The sequence below is a fragment of the Corvus cornix genome, chromosome 3 (assembly GCF_000738735.6).
Source record: "Corvus cornix cornix isolate S_Up_H32 chromosome 3, ASM73873v5, whole genome shotgun sequence".
Taxonomy (NCBI): Eukaryota; Metazoa; Chordata; class Aves; order Passeriformes; family Corvidae; genus Corvus; species Corvus cornix.
The window spans coordinates 31,192,843-31,209,083 of NC_047056.1; the positions used below are offsets into that span (position 1 = coordinate 31,192,843).

Genomic DNA, 16,241 nt, shown 5'->3' on the forward strand with positions numbered 1-16,241 from the left:
CTCTGCTCACACAAAGGCCCCTTGTGCCCACGGGAATGACATTCCTGCAGCCGTGGGCCCGGGGCAGAGTGAAGCGTAGCCAAGGGGGAGAGGCCAGAGCCCAGCTGCTGGGGCAGCTGGGGGGGCCAGGTGGGGATGGGCTGCGGTCCTGGCCCCCCTCCTGTGCCTGGGGGATGGACATGAGCAGCTGGTGGGAGAGGGGGAATCCCCAGGAAGGGCAGGCAGCTCTGGGCTGTGGGAGGCAGGGCCATATGAGGTGCAGGAAATTCTGGGATGTTGGGGAGCAGGAGCAGCAGTGCTGTGTATCCATGGGTGCTGCTGGCCCACCCAACACAGACTATGGGATAGGTGTGGGAAAGGCAGAAGTTGGCTGGGCTGGCTTTTCCTGGCTAGTGCCCATCCCACGACAAACCCAAAGCTAAGAGCAGTTTTGGTCACTTCTGGCCCCCTTGCTACTCACCTCACCTCAGCATTTAAGGCCTCTGCTGGGCATCTTCCTTGTCCCTTTTGCAATGAGGGGGATGAGCCAGGCTACTTTCAGTGGCATTAGCTGGCAGCTGGGGCAGCCCCTGCCTGCTGACCCCTGCTGATACTGGCCTGCCAGCTGCCAGGGCCGGCGAGAGAAGGGATCTGCCAGCTGGCACCCGCAGGGAGGGAGGGAGGGGGCTTCTGGTAAGGCTACGCCAGGGGCACCTGTCATCCCAAAGCCAGGGTGTCACCATGCCCTACAATTGGGCCTGTGTGTGCGTGACGAAGCCCTGCAGCTGGGACAGCTCTGCATGCCTGCACCCCTGTTCTGTCCCCACCTGAGCCCTTGCTTTGCAGGGGATTTGGGATTGCATGGAGGAGCAGGAAGCCCGGGCTGGCGAGCCCTAAGGTACTCCCACCCCACAGGGAGGCAGCTCAGCTCAGAGGTAGTCAAGAGACAAGCACAAGCAGCCCACCTCCATCCAGCCCTGGGGAGGCTCTATAGGAGAGGGCAGCCTTGTGAGGCAGCTGGAGGGGTTGTTTTGTCCTGCTGGCACACCTCAGCTCCTGTCCATGCTCTGAGCCAGGCTGGCTTGCCCCAGAACTCTGTGCTGCCCCACGGTGGGGACACTGGTCCCAGAGAGCTGGGCTGGTCCAAAGGGCACCCATATAAGGGATCCTGAGATGCTGGGATGGATAAGTTATGAAAGGTCGCTCCTCTTACAAATGCTGAGCACCCCTGGGCCATCCAGGCTGCAATGTCCTTCTGGAGTGGGAGCAAGGGGCAGGATGCACAGAGAGCAAGTCCTGCTCTGAGCCATGCTATGAAAAGCCCCACCATGCAGCACTCCACTGTCATTTTCCTGGAAGGCTTCTGCTTCTAGCTGTACCTGGCATGACCCAAAGGAAGCAGGGGAAAACATTCACTTCCCACAGGCTCTACCCAGGGAAAAAATATACCTCTTTTGATCCCCTTCCAGGGTCCAGATTTCCAGGCTGCTCTCCACTTCCACCAGCTCCGTAGTTAACTCCATCCTATCCAAGTGGATCTTCTTTCCCCAGCCTCCACAAGACACCTTTCTTTAAGAGCAGTGCTCCTTTCCCTCTCTCTTACATAGTGCTGCCCCACGTGTCAGCGTTAAGACACCCGTGCAAAGGTGTCTAGGAGATGTGGACATCTCCAGCCCCTCAGCAAGACCTGCACCTGGTGGTGCTGCTCCATCTGTACCCCAGGCTGGGCAAGCAGCATGACCTGGGCTTGGCTCTGCACCAGACCATGGTGAGCAGAGGGAGGACGCAGACCCCACGTCACGCCCGGACCACACGTCTAACAGATCTGTTTATTCCTGGAGAGCACAGTGAGCAGGGTGAGGAAGCAGAGCTGCCGGGCAGGCAGCAGTGGTTATTGCTGCGGGTGCATCCTCCAGCGACAACAGGGGTCTGGGGGAAGCAAACTGCCTGCCTGCCTCTACAGGGCACGGGATGGGCCCTCACCCACTGCCAGGCTGGAGCCACCCCAGTACCCCAGAAGAAGGGGAAGGGAATGGAGTAGCACTGAGAAGTGCAAATATGTTGGCACTGGAGTCCATCTGCACTGGGCAAAGGAGCCCAAGCTAAGAGGAGAGTGTAAGTGTGGGAGGATGAGGGACTGGGAGAAGAAACCCAACTGTGTGCTGAAGACCCCCCCTAAACCACCACACCCTGCTCTCTGGAGGAAGGCATTGCCTCTAGCCCTGCTGTGGGCCATGACCAAGCGCAGCAGATGTCCCAGGAGATCCCAGGGATGGGAGGGGAGGCCAGGCTGCTGTGACAGTGACGGCATCGCTGTGCCCATGTGGAAAAGAGGAGCTTCAGCTGCTGCGCTACAGGGTCATGTGTTCACATGATGGAGGAGCCCCGAAACATTCAGTGCTTGAGTTGTAGGGCTTGACCCCGTGGTGGGCATAGGCAGGGGCATGGAGGTGGGAGGGATGTGTTGAAGGCCACGCAGAAAGAGCCAGCAGGCTCCATGCTTTGGTCGCGTTTAGTGGTGACAAGTACAGTGCAAGGGCTTCAAGAAATCGAGTATGACCATTCCTCCTCCCAGAAGGCCACTCTGGCTCCCTCAGGAACCTGCTGCTTGAGCAAGGCAATACCTGCTGATGCTTCCAGGTGTGGGTGTAGAGATAGGCAACGTGTGCCGGAGGGGATGGGTCAGCACTAGAGCAAGCGATACGAGTGTCCTCCCCCTCATGCCCCAGCAGCTGCCTCTCCCTGCTCTGCAGCTGGCCCCCAGCCTGCCACCATGCAGGGATTCGTAGGTACCCCATGCTGCTTGCCCTCCTCCTGTTCTGGGGTGAGGGGGAGAAAGGGGGAGTGGAGAGAAGCCCAGCCCAGAAGAGGAGAAGGGAATCCCCTGCCTGCCTTGACCCCTGGTCCACTGGAGAAGATGGTGTGAGGCTTGCCGGAAGGCAGGGCTGGTGGCTCAGTGTGGGATGGAGCAAGGGGGGAAGAGTATCCTGTATCCACGGATCCAAGGGGAAGCACTTGGAGTAGGCCTGGCCCATTGGGGTGTTCCAGCTGCAGCGGATCTGTTGTAACTCCTAGCCACACATCGTCAGCAGCAGCCACTGGGAAGGAGTGGGAGAAGGGATGAGCAGGGTGCATTTTTGGCATGTTCTCATGAGCCAGTTTTAACAGCCCTCCAAGAAACACAGAGCCTGCAGCGGTTCTGTTTACTCATCTTGATCTTTTATGGGTTCTTTCCCTACCCAGGGGGCTGGAGGGCTTTCTACCACCCACCCCAGGTGCCCCATCCACCTTAATGCCATGTCCCCTTGTTTCCCACCCCACCTTCCACTGGGCTGAGCTCTCACCTCAGAAAGGTTCATGACAGCAGTGCCAGTGCCTTCAGCGTCCATGCTACGGAAGAACCCTGCAGGGACACAAGCACAAGGTGAGCAACACATCTTTCTGTTCCTGCCCTCCCTGCCCCAGGGCCATCACTCACTGAACATGGTCTCCAGCTTCAGGAGGCAGCAGACAAAGTTGTCAAAGTCCACGCCCATGTCACTGTCTGCATAGCGGGCCACCACTACCTGATGCAGCTTGTTGTTCAGCTTGAAACCTGCAAGGCAGAGAGCAGTCAGCCCCCCAGGGAGGCAGGAGAGCAGGGTGTAGTTGTGGAAGTCCATACACCCACACAAAGGGTCCACCAACCCACCCAAGGAAGGGCACTGTGTCCAGCCTCAATAGGAAGAGGGGATGCTCTCCCTGCAGCCATATATGACTAGTTAGCTCACTGATCCACCCCAGGCCTCTGCTTTGCCAGGATGGGATTCTGCAGGTCAGAGGAGGACAGATGCTGGGACCATCTTGCATGCATCCCTAACTGAGGCTCCAGCACTTGGCACAGCTGGGATGGAGAAAGCCTGGTGCATACATGGGCCACATCTCACTACAACAGGTTGGCTTCAAGCATGCAATATAGGCTGCTTACACCCTTCTCCTGCTATTTGGAACAGGACTCTGACAGCAGGAGCCCCCTCCCCAGCCTCCAGCCCAGTCCCATCCTTCTCCAGACCTACCGGCTGACTCTAGAGCCATGCGCATCTCATAGGAGCTCATGGTGCCTGACTTATCCAGGTCGTACTGGCGGAAGATTGTCTGCAAAAACATCACAGAGGACATGAGGGGAAGACTCTCCTTTGGCCTCCACCCTGGCTGTCCCCTCACTTTGCTGCCCCAGGAGGGGGGCTACCCCTGTGCAGTGCACCATGCCCCCTCTCCTCCTCACCAGCCAGCTCCGGATCTTGTTCCACAGGATCTGGAACTCCACCAGCCCAAGGCGGGCACTGCCATCTTTCTGGGGAGCAGAGGGTCAAGGAGGTCAAAGCAGCCAGGAAAGGGGGTGGTGCAAAGGCAAAGCTCCCAGATCCCAGCCACCTGAGGCAAGAAAAGCCTGGACACACTTGCTCTGCCCAATTTTTCCTCCAACCTTCCCCTCTATCCTGCAACATCGGCAAAATAAGAGACTGCAATCCAGCAAGGAAAGGGAACTAGCTGCCATGTCATTCCCTGGGGCCAGCCGTGCTGCTGCTGTAGGAAGCACATTGCTGTGCTGTCCTTGGACTGAAGCTGGGCTGGCCTGCAGCAAAAAGGGAAGTTGTAGGGCCAGGCTGGAGAAGGGCTCAGAGGTGCTCCTTGCCTGACCCCTCAGCTGCATGTCCTTGTGCAAGCAGGACACCAGCCATAGCTCTTGTCACTTGACACCTCTCATCCACAACAGCTGGACAGGATGGTTTGGGGTCAAGAAGCCCAGTAGTCCTTGTTCCCTTCCAGGAGTGCCTCAAAGGCTGGGTGGCACAACAGCACATCAGGCTGGGGAGCCCATGGGAAGTGAAGCTTTTCTTTGAGGTGAAAGTAGAAGGCATGGAATGGGACCATGCTGGGCTTTTGGTGGCAGAGCCAGGGCCCAAGCAAGCAGGGGAAGTGATGGCCCTTTGAAAAAAACTTGCTCCCAAAGCCAAAGAGTATAGAGCAGGCAGCCCTGAAGCCATAAGGACCCCTTCCTTTCCTCCACCGGTTGAACAGCTTCGGCACTGCGGGAGAGCCAAGCCCCAGCTCCAACAGAGAAGTCTTGTTTCCAGCAGGCTGAGCACCAGGAAAGCTGGCCCCAGCCCACAGCACCAAGAGGATACATCCATCAGGTTGACCATGTTGCGGCAGGAGTCCAGGCTGAACCCATCTGTTTTCAGATCTTTGTCTGAGGAGAAAGGAGGAGGTTGAGCACATGCCTCAAAACCCAACCTGCTGAGCAAGCCTGGGCTGCAGGGAGCAAGGGGTGGGAAGAGTAGTGCTTACGTCTAGAGATGACTCTGTTCAGAATAGTCCGAAGCTCAAAGACACTGATTTCCATGTCCTGGAGCAGAATCAGCATTAGCATCACCCCTTGCCTGCTCTCCACCCCACTTGTGGCCATTGTCCCCCTCCTGCCTAAACATCTCTGCCTTAGTCACAAAACATGAGGATGCCATTACATTTCTGGCACACCCAGAAGAGTTTTGGTCACAGCTGGATGCTCTTCCCCAAATCTACCCATCACACCATCCCTGAAGGCAGCTGGGCTGAGTAAAGATGGACTTGTCTGCAGGATGAGACTGAGTGAGCACGGGGTGGGCTGGAACTCCCACGGCCAGGGGTTCGGTCCTGTTCCCTTTCCTCCCCTCCCCAGGGGGCCTTCCAGAGCTTGGCACAGCCATACCCACCTCCCCTGCCAGCTGCTGGAACATGTTCTTGAAGCTGTCCTCTATGTCATCCTCAGTTATTTCCTCCTGGGGTGATGCAAACCAGAAAGAAGAGGTTAGTGGTCAAACCCAGGCTCTGCCCTGCCTCCCCAGGCTCAGTAAATGCCAACTGGAAAGGAAGCTCTTCTTTGTTCATCTCATCTTTGTTAGTTCCCACATCCCCATCACCCCAGCCCCTCTCCAGCCACAGTGACACCCCAGACTCAGCCGGCCACCCCCGGCCTGTAGCTCCCCCTCCCAAGTCCCGGAGCCTCAGCACCAGCCGATCCAAAGTGGCGGCTCCTACCTCATCTGCCAGATCTGCTGAGATCTCCTCATCCAGTTCCCTGGGGCAGAAAGGGGAAAACGAAGTGATGAGCAGGGTCCCCAGCCAGCAGGCTGCCTGCAGTGGGAAACATCGCACTGCTCACAGACACGGGGTGTCCCTCCCAGGCCAGGACTCACGCCGTGTCCGACTGCTTCTCGGTGAAGACGCGCAGGACGAAGTCGGCCTCCTTGTGCGGTTCGAAGGTGGAGGGCACAATGATGTACTCGCCCGGGGGCAGCCGGATCTGGTTGCTCACTTCCCGCAGGTTGATGAAGGTCTCCGACCGTGCCCGGGACTGGTTTCGCAGGAAGAAGTCCTTCTTCAAGTGCACATTCTGCATGCCCTGGGCCTGGGGGAAGGAATGTTCTTGTGGACCACAATGGGAAGCACCCACAGGGAGTGGTGGGACCAATGTCAGCCCCATCAGGTAGGACAGCCCTGCCCTGCCCATCCAGTAGGAGCCACCCTACTGTCCCACATGGGGGTGCCCAGCACCCACTAGCACCCTAGCCATGGAGATCCCATGCCACTGGATGCATCAACCCGTTTTTGCCAAGTCTTGTGCTTCCCTCCAAGACAGTGTAGGCTCTGACAGCTCAGGACGTACCTCCTCAGGAACCTGCAGATAGAGGGAAAAGGGGAAAAAATATCACAATCCCAGTACCTGCCCCATCCCTTACAGCTGCAGGGAGCACAGGATGGGGGCATTAGCCCACAGCTGGCCAAAGCTGGTGGAAAAGGTTTCCTTGAGGGCTGGGGTTGAGGCGGGACTGGCAGGGCTGAGCCGGTCCCAGGGAAGAAGCCTTGGGGCGGGCAGGGGTTACCTCGTAGACAGCAAAGCCGATGGTGTGCATGTCACCTCCCACCCGCCGCTCCCGCCGACGGTGCTTCTGCATCAGAGCCACCAGGAAGCTGCAGGCCACCTCATCGTCCCCAGGGTCATCATCTTCTTCCAGCAACTTGATCTTAAACTGGGGGTTGATCCAGAATGTGGCTGGGAGGAAGGGGATGTGTGGATGAGATACCTAGTTTCATCAAGCTGCCAAGAGCACGGATGTGGAGGCCAGAGGTACCTGGGTGATTCCTGCAGCCCCCAGCAGTGCTCCCCCGGCGCCACGTGCCCTCGAACACCTGCGTGTGCCATCTGCTGAGCTCGTCCTTGGTGAGGGCATCGGGGGTCAGGTTGCAGATCTCCAGCCTGGAGAACTCCCTCATGAAGTCCCGGAAAGACATCCTGTGGGAGGCAGGTAGGGGCTGAGGCCAGGGCACTGCTGTGGGGAGGGAGGAGAGCGCAAGCAGCTCTGGACCCAGCTAGCATTTTAGGAGAATTAAGTGACAGTAAAATCTTTTACCCTAAACACTTATAGCTTATTTAAAGCCTAGTGCTGGCTTTGGGTAAGAAAGGATGTTTATTTTGCATTTAGTTGGCCTAAATTTCCTTCAAGGGAGGAAAATTATTAACTAGATCAGATGAGGAAACACTGGCAAGCTCTCCAGTGCTGGAAAGCCAGCTCATAAAGGCAGGTCATGTGCTTCAGGTGAAGCATGATAGCAGGATCTCTCCCCAGCTCCTCTGCTCATTCCCAGACTGGCTGCTGAAATAGAGCAGCACTTTGCTCTGGCACTCACCAGAACTCTCCATCCTCCATCTTCAGCTGCAGCTCTTCCCTCTCGTCGGGGTCAATGTTGTTCCACTCAGAGGAGCTGGAGAAGTAGGAGAGAGACAATTAGATAGGGACTCCTGAAGGGGCACTGAGAGCAGTTCAGAGCTGGCCCTCAACTCCGCTCTTTCTGATGCGAAGGGCACGGCACACTGTGAGCTTCCCCTCCGCAGTGCCCTGTGCCCGACTGCTGTGTGCGCAGCGCTTGCTGGCCTGACAGAGCGAGACTGCCGTCCCTCCTGTCCTGCTTACCCATCACTCCAGGCTCCAGTCCACTCCACCTGACCCCAGGGGTTCCTGATGCGGATGAGTTGTTCCGGCTGACCCCGGTAGTTCACCTGCCAGACACCAGACACAGGAGGTGGAGCCCATGCCACTGTTCAGGCTGTAACTGCTAAGGAATTAAAGTCTAATCTAGGTGACTCACATCTCTGAAGGCTGTGACAGAATAGGCATGGCCCTTCACCAGCTTCTTGAAGGTCACTGCTTCCATATCGAAGGCACTTGTGATCTGAGGAGAATGTGTAATGCTCAAGTCAATAGGATTGAATTAATGTAGTCCTATCCCTACCCCTTCCCTCCATGTGTGGAGAACTCTTGATTTGCACTGCTCCAGCCAAGAGAAGTAGCAGGTAGCAGCTCCCTGTGCTCAAAGGCTGCTGGCTGTGGACAATTTAAAGACAATTTCCCTAGCACAGAACCCCGACGATCCATCAGGGAACCACCCAAACTTCAGAATTTAAAAACCATGCTCCAGGTAATTTGCTGATGCAAGACATGGCCAGAGTCATGGGCAGTCCCTTGTCCTGCACTTGAGATGAACAGCCCCGCTCCATCCAAAGGAGCCCATTCACAGCAACTGGGCTGCAGCACCACGTGTTGTGCCACAGGGCTGCCACACTGCCTCTGGAAAGGGTGCTGTGGAAGAGGGAAAGGAAGTAACCTCCCATGCAGTGTCCCAGCGAGGGGGCTGCTGATACAGCCCTGGGCTGTGAGGCCTCACTTTGGCCAGCTGAGCCCCGCTGGTCCCGGCACACCACTTACGTCGATGGAGCAGCCCAGCAGGGACCCCCTCTCCAGCGCCTTGCGGATGATGTGGCCCATGTTGCGCGGTGGCCGCTTCAGGTCGTACATCTCTGCCACGCCGCCCGTGAAGTCCTCAAAGCCCTCGGTGGTGCTGCCCCCCGAGAGCGACTCGTAGCAGCCATTCAGCCTGAGGGGTGCGTGAGGAGACAAGGAGGTAGCACACTGCTGCTGCCCAGCCACCCAGCACAAGCAGGGACAGAGACAGAGGAGACTCCCTTCCCTCTGCCCTGCACAGTGAGTGCCCTGCCCCCCACCCGCCCACATGCCCACCACGGGGGTACCCACTTGGCATAGGCCTTCTCCAGCAGAGCACTCCAGAACTCGGTGCACTCTGCCGAGTGGACAAACAGAAGTTCCCCATCCTTGGTGGGCAGCTGGTCATCCACCACCACATCCACCCACTCACCAAACTGCCAGATCTGGGGAGTAAGGAGAGAGCGGGGTGAGGTCAGAACACCACATGGCTTGCTCATCCCTACCCAGAGGGATGGCCTCAACCCACCACCCTCACTTCTGCTGCAGCCCACCACCTGTGGAGGGCCAGGAGCTCCCAGCCCACCTGGAAGTGAAAGATGCCAGCATAGTCCTCCTGGAAACTCTGTCCGTGGGGCACCACGCGGTGCAGGAGCTCCTCGTTGAGTGTGAGGGAGCCAATGGCAGCCAGCAGCCAGCAGTCACCTGGGGAAGGAGAGGAAGCTGGTACCCATCACCTTCCTAGCTGGGAGGGTAGGTGATGGATGTTTAGGAGCCCACAGTGTGCTCTCCTTGCAAATGTTTGGGGCTCCCCAGCTCAGAAAGTCCATGGAAAAACCAGAGAAGGTCCAGCAAGCAGAACTCAGGGATCCAAGCTTGCTCAGCCTGCCCACAGAGAGAAGTATTAGCTCAAGGCAACAGGGAACGATCCTCCCTCACCTGGAGCCTGTGCCCAGGACACCACACACAGTCAGCACCAACAGCCCCCTCCTGCAGCCATTTATCTAGACCCTCCTGGAACTCATTCATATGACTGCCCTCCATATCTCAGACAGCAAGTTCTGCACCAGAATTACACTTTGCATGTAAAAAGGCCATTTTATCAAGCAAGCAGTTTAATGCTGCTGCCCCCGCTTCTCAAATTGCAAGCAGCACCACCTCACTTTTCCGAGTGATCTTAACCACAAGTGCTGCTCCAGGCCAGCACTGTGCTTTAAATTCTTTGCCTTGATTTCCTTTTCTCTTTTGCCTTTGAAGCCTTTCACACCTTAGCCTTGAGCCTGGGTAATATGTAACTGGGCTGTGGTTTGACAAAATGCCATTTCAGAGTTTTTAATGACCAAGTGAACACTACCACAGTACTTCAGGCTGTTATGCACTCCAGTTGCCACCTCAGGTCTGTCCTAATTACTGGATATATTAAATGTAGTCAGCCCTGAAAACAGCATGCTGTATGTGCTAAGGTATACAGTACTCCCCATCAAGTGCCCTACTTGCTCCCAATCAGGGCAACACTCTCTGTGGTACCAAGATCTGTTTCTGATGACCACAAAATCCCAGCTGTGATTCAACTCTTCCAGCCTACCCAGCCCATTAACACTTTTCTCCTTGTCTCAGTGCCTTTGCCTTGGGAGACACCCCTGGAGAAATGACAAATCATCACTTGTACACCTCTCGATTCCCTTCTGCCACACCACATTGCTTGGCAAGCACTTTGTCACCACCACCACCACCTCAGTTTGTTACTGTCATGCAGCTGCCATCCCTCACCATTTACCAAGCAGGGAGCTCTTTGGAGCAGCTCCTGGCATTGTTGTCAGGTATAGATGCACCCAGAATCTCCCCTGATCTCGGCATGGTCAAATTGTGCACACATCAACTAATTTCCGTGGAACCTTAACCTAGAGCTGCCAGGAGGAACAGGATGACCTCTGACTTGCAGTTTCCACCTCACCAAATGGAAAGGGCCAGCCACCCAACCCTCCCCAGTCACTACTGTCTGTACCAAGGTCCAGGGACAAAGCTTCAACACGTACCCAGAGCCCCCTGGCAGATGTCCGTCCGGGTGGCACCGCCAACGATGAACTGAGGGTCATCCACTAATTCCTGCAGAAGGACAGAATCAGATGCTGGTGCTGGATCTTGGCAGGGCCTGGGCATTAGCAGGGCTGGCACCCACTGCAGCTCTGACTCGAGAGAAACGGTATATGGTCCCTGCAAGATGCACCCCACCTGCCCTCTGCTAGGGATGGCTGCTTGACTGCAACCCCAGGGCCATCATGGTAAGTCAGGGCAAGATCTTCTGCTGTAGCCATGGGAACACATGGCTGGATGACATTCCCCTTGCCCTCATGGCACCAGGGGTTATGCACTCTCAAAAGCCCCAGTTACTGAGGGTGACACATCCATGCCATGACACCTAGAAACAGCAACACAACCCACCTATTTTGAAGCCCACAGTCTGCTGCCCAGAGAAAGCAGTGCCTGCTAAACACAATGCTTTTCTGAGCAGACACTCATGGGGAATGGCCCTGGCCCCTTGGGAAAGTGGCTCTGCAACATTCCAGGGACTTTGAGCCCTGAGGGGTGCCAGCCAGGGCCAGTCTGCAGCTCAGCAGACCACATCAGTGCGGATGTGCAAGGCAGGGATGCCAGCCCAATCTGAGAAGAAGCAAGCCCAGCACTTACCGACGGACGCTTCCACTCTACTCCCCGCGTCTTACTGGAGTGTGGCCCCAGCTCCTTGAATCCGAGGGCAGAGGGGCCAGCTGGGAACTGGGGATCCCTGAAGAGGGTGCCACTCTCAATGCACTGCTGCTTGAGGGCCTCATAGTCCTGGCTGAGGTACTTGATGGCGTTGTTGTGCTGGCCAAGCCCCTCGGCTCTCAGGCGGTCTCTCTGCACACGAGCAGCCATCCCACCAAAGGGCATCATAGCCGGGCACCAGCACTGCTACCTTCAGCTCCGCTCCCTGCAACAGAACAGGCATGGCCAGGCTGAGGCAGGGCCCGCTACCTGGCTCTGCCCTCCGGGGATATCAGCCATCACACAGAGCCAGGCTTGGAGGCTGAATCCCCAATTCCCCACCACTCCCATAGCAGGGACCTTCTGCAGCAGCACTGGCCTGGTGGAGTGAGCCCAGTGACACACAGAGGTGGGCACACACATCAGGAGAACCTCCCAGACCCCATCCCCAGCAGCAGCCCCGTTCTGAGCCCTGTCCTACATCCTGGCCGTCGCAGCCGTGCTGTCTTTAGGGGACACCGAGAGGGCAAACCAGCATTGACGGCTGGCTGGGAGGAGGCAACCCCCCAGCACCTAGGTCATGGGTCCTGTCCCGTCCCCGCTACGCCAAAAGGCTGTGCCCGGAGGAATTTCAGACGCTTTCCAACCCCGTCAGCCTCTCCTCCCGGCGTAGTTTTCCGGGTTCTTTCCTTGTCCCGGCTCCTCCTCACCCGCTTCAGCCCGCTTCAGCTTCTCCCACCCCCCGGGGCCTCTCCCTCTTCTTTTCCCTCTTCCCCGAAAGCCGCCCCGGCTTCCTGAGTACTGAGTCAATAGGGCCGGGTAGGGAGGAGCCCAGCGGGGGCAGATAGCTCTAGCTATGGGGCCAGAGAAGGACAGGGAAGGGAGAGGCGGGACAGCACACGCACACACAGGGAGGATGACTCAAGTCTCGTCGAGTGCCAGTGGAGCAGCCTGCTGGGAGACACTGGGCAGGGGTTACGGAGTGCAGCGGGGCACACCGGCACCAGGAGAGCGGGGCAGGACAGACACCGCAGAGCCCGCACCCCGCACCTTTCCCCGCCCCGGCCATCCTCCCGGGGGTTTGACCAGCAGCACGGCCAGGAGCTTCGAACCAGCATGGCACAGCTGCCAGGAATGTCTGGCCCCGCAGCCCTGCCCCACCGCGTCCGCTGCGGTGGGCAAGTCCGAGCTGCCCTCCCGCCGTCCAGCTGCCCTCAGCCCTGCCCAACACCATGGCAGCAGCCAGCACTCACACCCACTGCACCGCTCAGGCTGGACGGGGCTCTGGGGCCATGTGGTCCAAGCCTCCATGCAAGCAGTGTCACCTGCAGCAGGGCCATGGGGCAGGTGCCACCACCATTAGCCCACTGGCACCTGCGGCTCACCCTGCCCCACTCCCCAGCCATCTCAGCTCTTGCTTGGCAGGGCTGGTGCCGAATAGTTCAGAAGTTTCTCCATGTGAGAGAGTGGAGTAGTCCTTGGGTAAATAAGCCAGGAGCCAGCAACTCTCTCAGAGCAGCAAACTCGAATGCCAGTGCTGGCCCGCTCCCTCTGCAGCACCCTATCCCAGGGGAGCAGGGTGCAGCCTGGCTCCAGAGAGGCTGCTTTCCTTGTCCTGAAGTGCTGTGATAGCCAGAGGGAAGGCAGGCAACAGTGAGACGGGTGCAAGCTCTTGGCAGATGCAGAGGGCATAAACTTGGCTGCTAACCCATGTGGCTGTCCTAGCCAGAAGCTTTTCAGAAGAAAAATCTACTCTTCCCCATTACTCTGCCTGCTCTGGGATGCTCTAAACCCACTATCCTTCTCCAGGGCAGCGCCAGCCCTTCTCTCCTCTGTGGTGGTCCCAAATCTATGGAGGTCCTCCAACAACTCCTGCAGCCCTGGCAGTCTCTCCCAGTGGCAAAGCACTCGGTGCCTGCAGAGCTGGCAGGATGGCTCCTCCAGTCCCAGACACTGCCCAGAACATAGGGGGGCCTGAGGGAGGAGGAATCCCAAGTACAGCTGCCCACACTGCCTCCACCTCCCACTTCCCAAACTCCCCAGCACAGCCTGACAATGGCCATGAAACTTCCCCTGCCTGTAGCCCCTGACAGGTTCCCTGCACCCTTTCCCACCCTACCTACCGGCACCGGCCATGGCTGCGGACATGGGGAGCTGTGTGCAGACACAGGCACCGTATGAGTTATTCTTAGCTCTGTGGCTCAAAATACTCAGGAAGGCTGTGCTCAGTGGCAGACGGAGGTCACGCAAGCGCAGAGCAAAGAAAAGCATTTCAGACCCCAGAATGGGAGAGGAACCACATGGGTCTTTAAAGCAATGGGGTCAGCTGCTGACACCTCCCCAGGTTGATGCTGACAGACACTGCAGGTCCTCCACGGAGGAGGAAGGGGTGTGATGAGACAAGCCAAGCCCCCAGGGCACTTTTCCACCACGAGTGACACCCAACTGCAATATGATGCTTTCCAGTACTCGAGGCACCTCTGATCCCTCCCAGGTGGGAGCAAAAAGTCACACTGGTTCCTGCAGGGTCCCTGACACCTTGTGCCCTTTTGCGCATACTGCAAAACCCTACGGCAGCATCATTGTTGAAGTCCAGCCAAAAATCTTTGCAGACCTCAGGTTTGCCAGCTGTGCTTGAAGATCAACGGAAGTAGGGAGTTCCCTTCCCCAAAATCAGCCCTGACACACTGTATCCTGCCGCATACTCAGCTCGGGGCAGGACGCCACAGCCGCCCATGGCATCCCACAGTGCTCAAGCAGTTCTCAGGCCCTTTCCAGCCTTCCGGATGACAAAAACCCTCGTTTCCCGCAGGCTCCTCTTTATGTTACCCCGTCCCTTTGACGGGATACGGGCTTGGCTTTGGGGTCGGCAGCGCATCCCGGGAGGCTGAGCTATACAGCTTACTCGCCGCCCCGACTGAGAAGCCTCTGGGTCTCTGCGGATGCGTTACCTAATGCAAAAATCCCTGCTAACAGAAAGGGGATGGGAGGGATAGGCAAGCCTGGATAAGCTTAGAGAACAGAGGAAGCAGCCGGGGAGGGGGAGACGGAACGGACCTGCAGCCCTGCCCGCCCGGCGGCGGGCTCCCCCCCGGTGCTTAACCCCATGCTGGGGGTCGGATAAGGGTGAGGATGGGGGGGATGGACTTACGGAAGCTGCTGCCGCCACCGCCCTGCCCGCTTCGGCTCGGCCCGGCCCAGCCCAGCCCAGCCCGGCTCGGTACAGCCCCGCGGAAGGTGGAGTTTCGGCGGGCAGGATGTGCGAGCAAAGGCGGGAGGGCAGTGGGAGGGGGAATTAAAGGAGCAGTGACTGCTTGCAGACACTGGGAGGGGATTGATCGGGACTGCTGGTGAGGTTCTGTCTGCTGACACCCTCTCCCAGCTCCCAGGGATGGAGGGGTACCGCCGGGATGGGCGTACTCCTTCCACCATTGTTCTGAGGAAAGGGTTGGGTGCCCACGGAAACCGGGGCTGGAAGGAAAAGAGGAAGCAACTTTCCCCTAGGAATGGGTTTGCGGGTGACTGCTCCACACTGCCGGCACCCTAGCTTAGCTGGGTGAAGCTCTGTACTGCACTTTGTCCCCGGAACTTGTTGACCTTCTGCTGCCACGACTGAGTGCGGTGGTCCCCGCGGCCACGGTCAACAACGCTGCCAGCAGCTGCCCCGGCCTCTCTGCGTGCCCCGGCTGGCACCCCACCTCCCAGCTGCCCCTCGCTGCTGGGTGCCAGCAGGGCCCTCTCCGGGCAGATCCCACTGCCCCGGGGCTTTCCACAGCCACATCGGGGCTGCCCCAGCATGCCCTCCGTGATTCACGCTGCAGCTATGCTGGGTGGTACTGTTACCAGTGGGCATGGCCACAGCACGGCTTCGCACCGTACCGTGGAGCCCTTCGTGGTTCAACATGGCTTTGCCTGGCATAGCATGGTTCAGCATGGATTGGCACAGCTTGGCCTGGTGTGGCTTAGCCCAGCATATCTGCCGTGGCTTGGCCTGGCATGAGCAGTTCAGCTCAGCTCATCCCTGTCCCAGGAAAGAAGCTCTGTATTGCCATTCTTCTGGTGCCAGGGCTGAAAAGGATGATCCTAATGGGCGTCACCAACCCTGGGGCTCCTCCTTCCCTGGTGCCTGTTTGCAGCTGGGGAGGCTGTGCCCATACAGCCTCCCTGCAGCAGCTGGCATTGAGCCTGCGGGAGCCTAGGCCGCACAGGGCACCTGCTTTCCACCTCACCCCACCTTACCCCAAGGGGGTAAATCCATCCTAAGCAGGGAGCAAGTTGCACATTGGAGCCAGGAGCTGTGTCCCTTGCCTAAGGGAAGGGCAACCCAAACATTTAAAACCAGCTGTAGCATGGTCCTGCTGCTGCACCCACAAGGGACCAGTCCAGTCCTGGCCAGCACCCACTAGAACTGCCCTATCCCTATATAGGGGACTCTCTTACAGGCAACTTGTTCTGCCCCCCCTAGTGCAGAGGGAGGCCTGGGGGTGCCCTGCTCTGGGTTGTTGCAAGGGCTGCTCCATCTTTTTCCCAGCCAGGCTTGCCACAGGCTGAAAGCATAAGGGGGTCTCTGCTGGGGTCATTATTTAGCTCTGCACAGAACTGCAGGCAGCACTGTGCTTTCAAAGAGTAAGAGGCCTATAGTGCCAGGGCTTGTTCCTGCTTTGGGTTTGTGCCCATCCTTGTGACCCCATTGTCCTGTTCAGCTCCTGCCTTATT

General features: G+C 58.0%; 1 protein-coding gene across 2 annotated transcripts; it reads right to left on the reverse strand.

Annotated features, from left to right (window-relative positions):
• Positions 1-1,789: 1,789 nt before the first annotated feature.
• On the reverse strand, positions 1,790-14,780 carry CAPN11 (calpain 11). Of its 2 annotated transcripts, none has more exons than XM_010391787.3 (22): positions 14,677-14,780; positions 11,469-11,751; positions 10,817-10,886; positions 9,367-9,485; positions 9,093-9,226; positions 8,766-8,934; positions 8,149-8,232; positions 7,974-8,059; positions 7,690-7,764; positions 7,134-7,294; positions 6,885-7,054; positions 6,668-6,679; positions 6,198-6,409; positions 6,040-6,079; positions 5,715-5,780; positions 5,311-5,368; positions 5,148-5,212; positions 4,244-4,312; positions 4,035-4,113; positions 3,458-3,574; positions 3,324-3,382; positions 1,790-3,077 (listed from the first exon to the last, which is right to left on the reverse strand). In XM_010391787.3, exons 2-22 carry the CDS (start codon positions 11,712-11,714, stop codon positions 3,051-3,053), a joined length of 2,118 nt encoding a protein of 705 aa, XP_010390089.1. In that variant the 5' UTR covers positions 11,715-11,751; positions 14,677-14,780; the 3' UTR covers positions 1,790-3,050. The 2 variants fall into 2 exon arrangements, with proteins under 2 accessions (XP_010390089.1, XP_019136841.1); XM_019281296.3 differs by lacking the exon at positions 14,677-14,780 and adding an exon at positions 13,649-13,725.
• Positions 14,781-16,241: the final 1,461 nt, after the last annotated feature.

Coding starts and splice junctions, on each gene's coding strand:
- CAPN11 (XM_010391787.3), bottom strand. CDS start 11,714: ATGATGCCCTTTGGTGGGATGGCTGCTCGTGTGCAGAGAGACCGCCTG. Junction 7,295..7,689: donor ATGGAGGATGGAGAGTTCTG/GTGAGTGCCAGA, acceptor TGCCTCCCACAG/GATGTCTTTCCGGGACTTCA. Junction 5,369..5,714: donor TCCAGCAGCTGGCAGGGGAG/GTGGGTATGGCT, acceptor ATTCTGCTCCAG/GACATGGAAATCAGTGTCTT.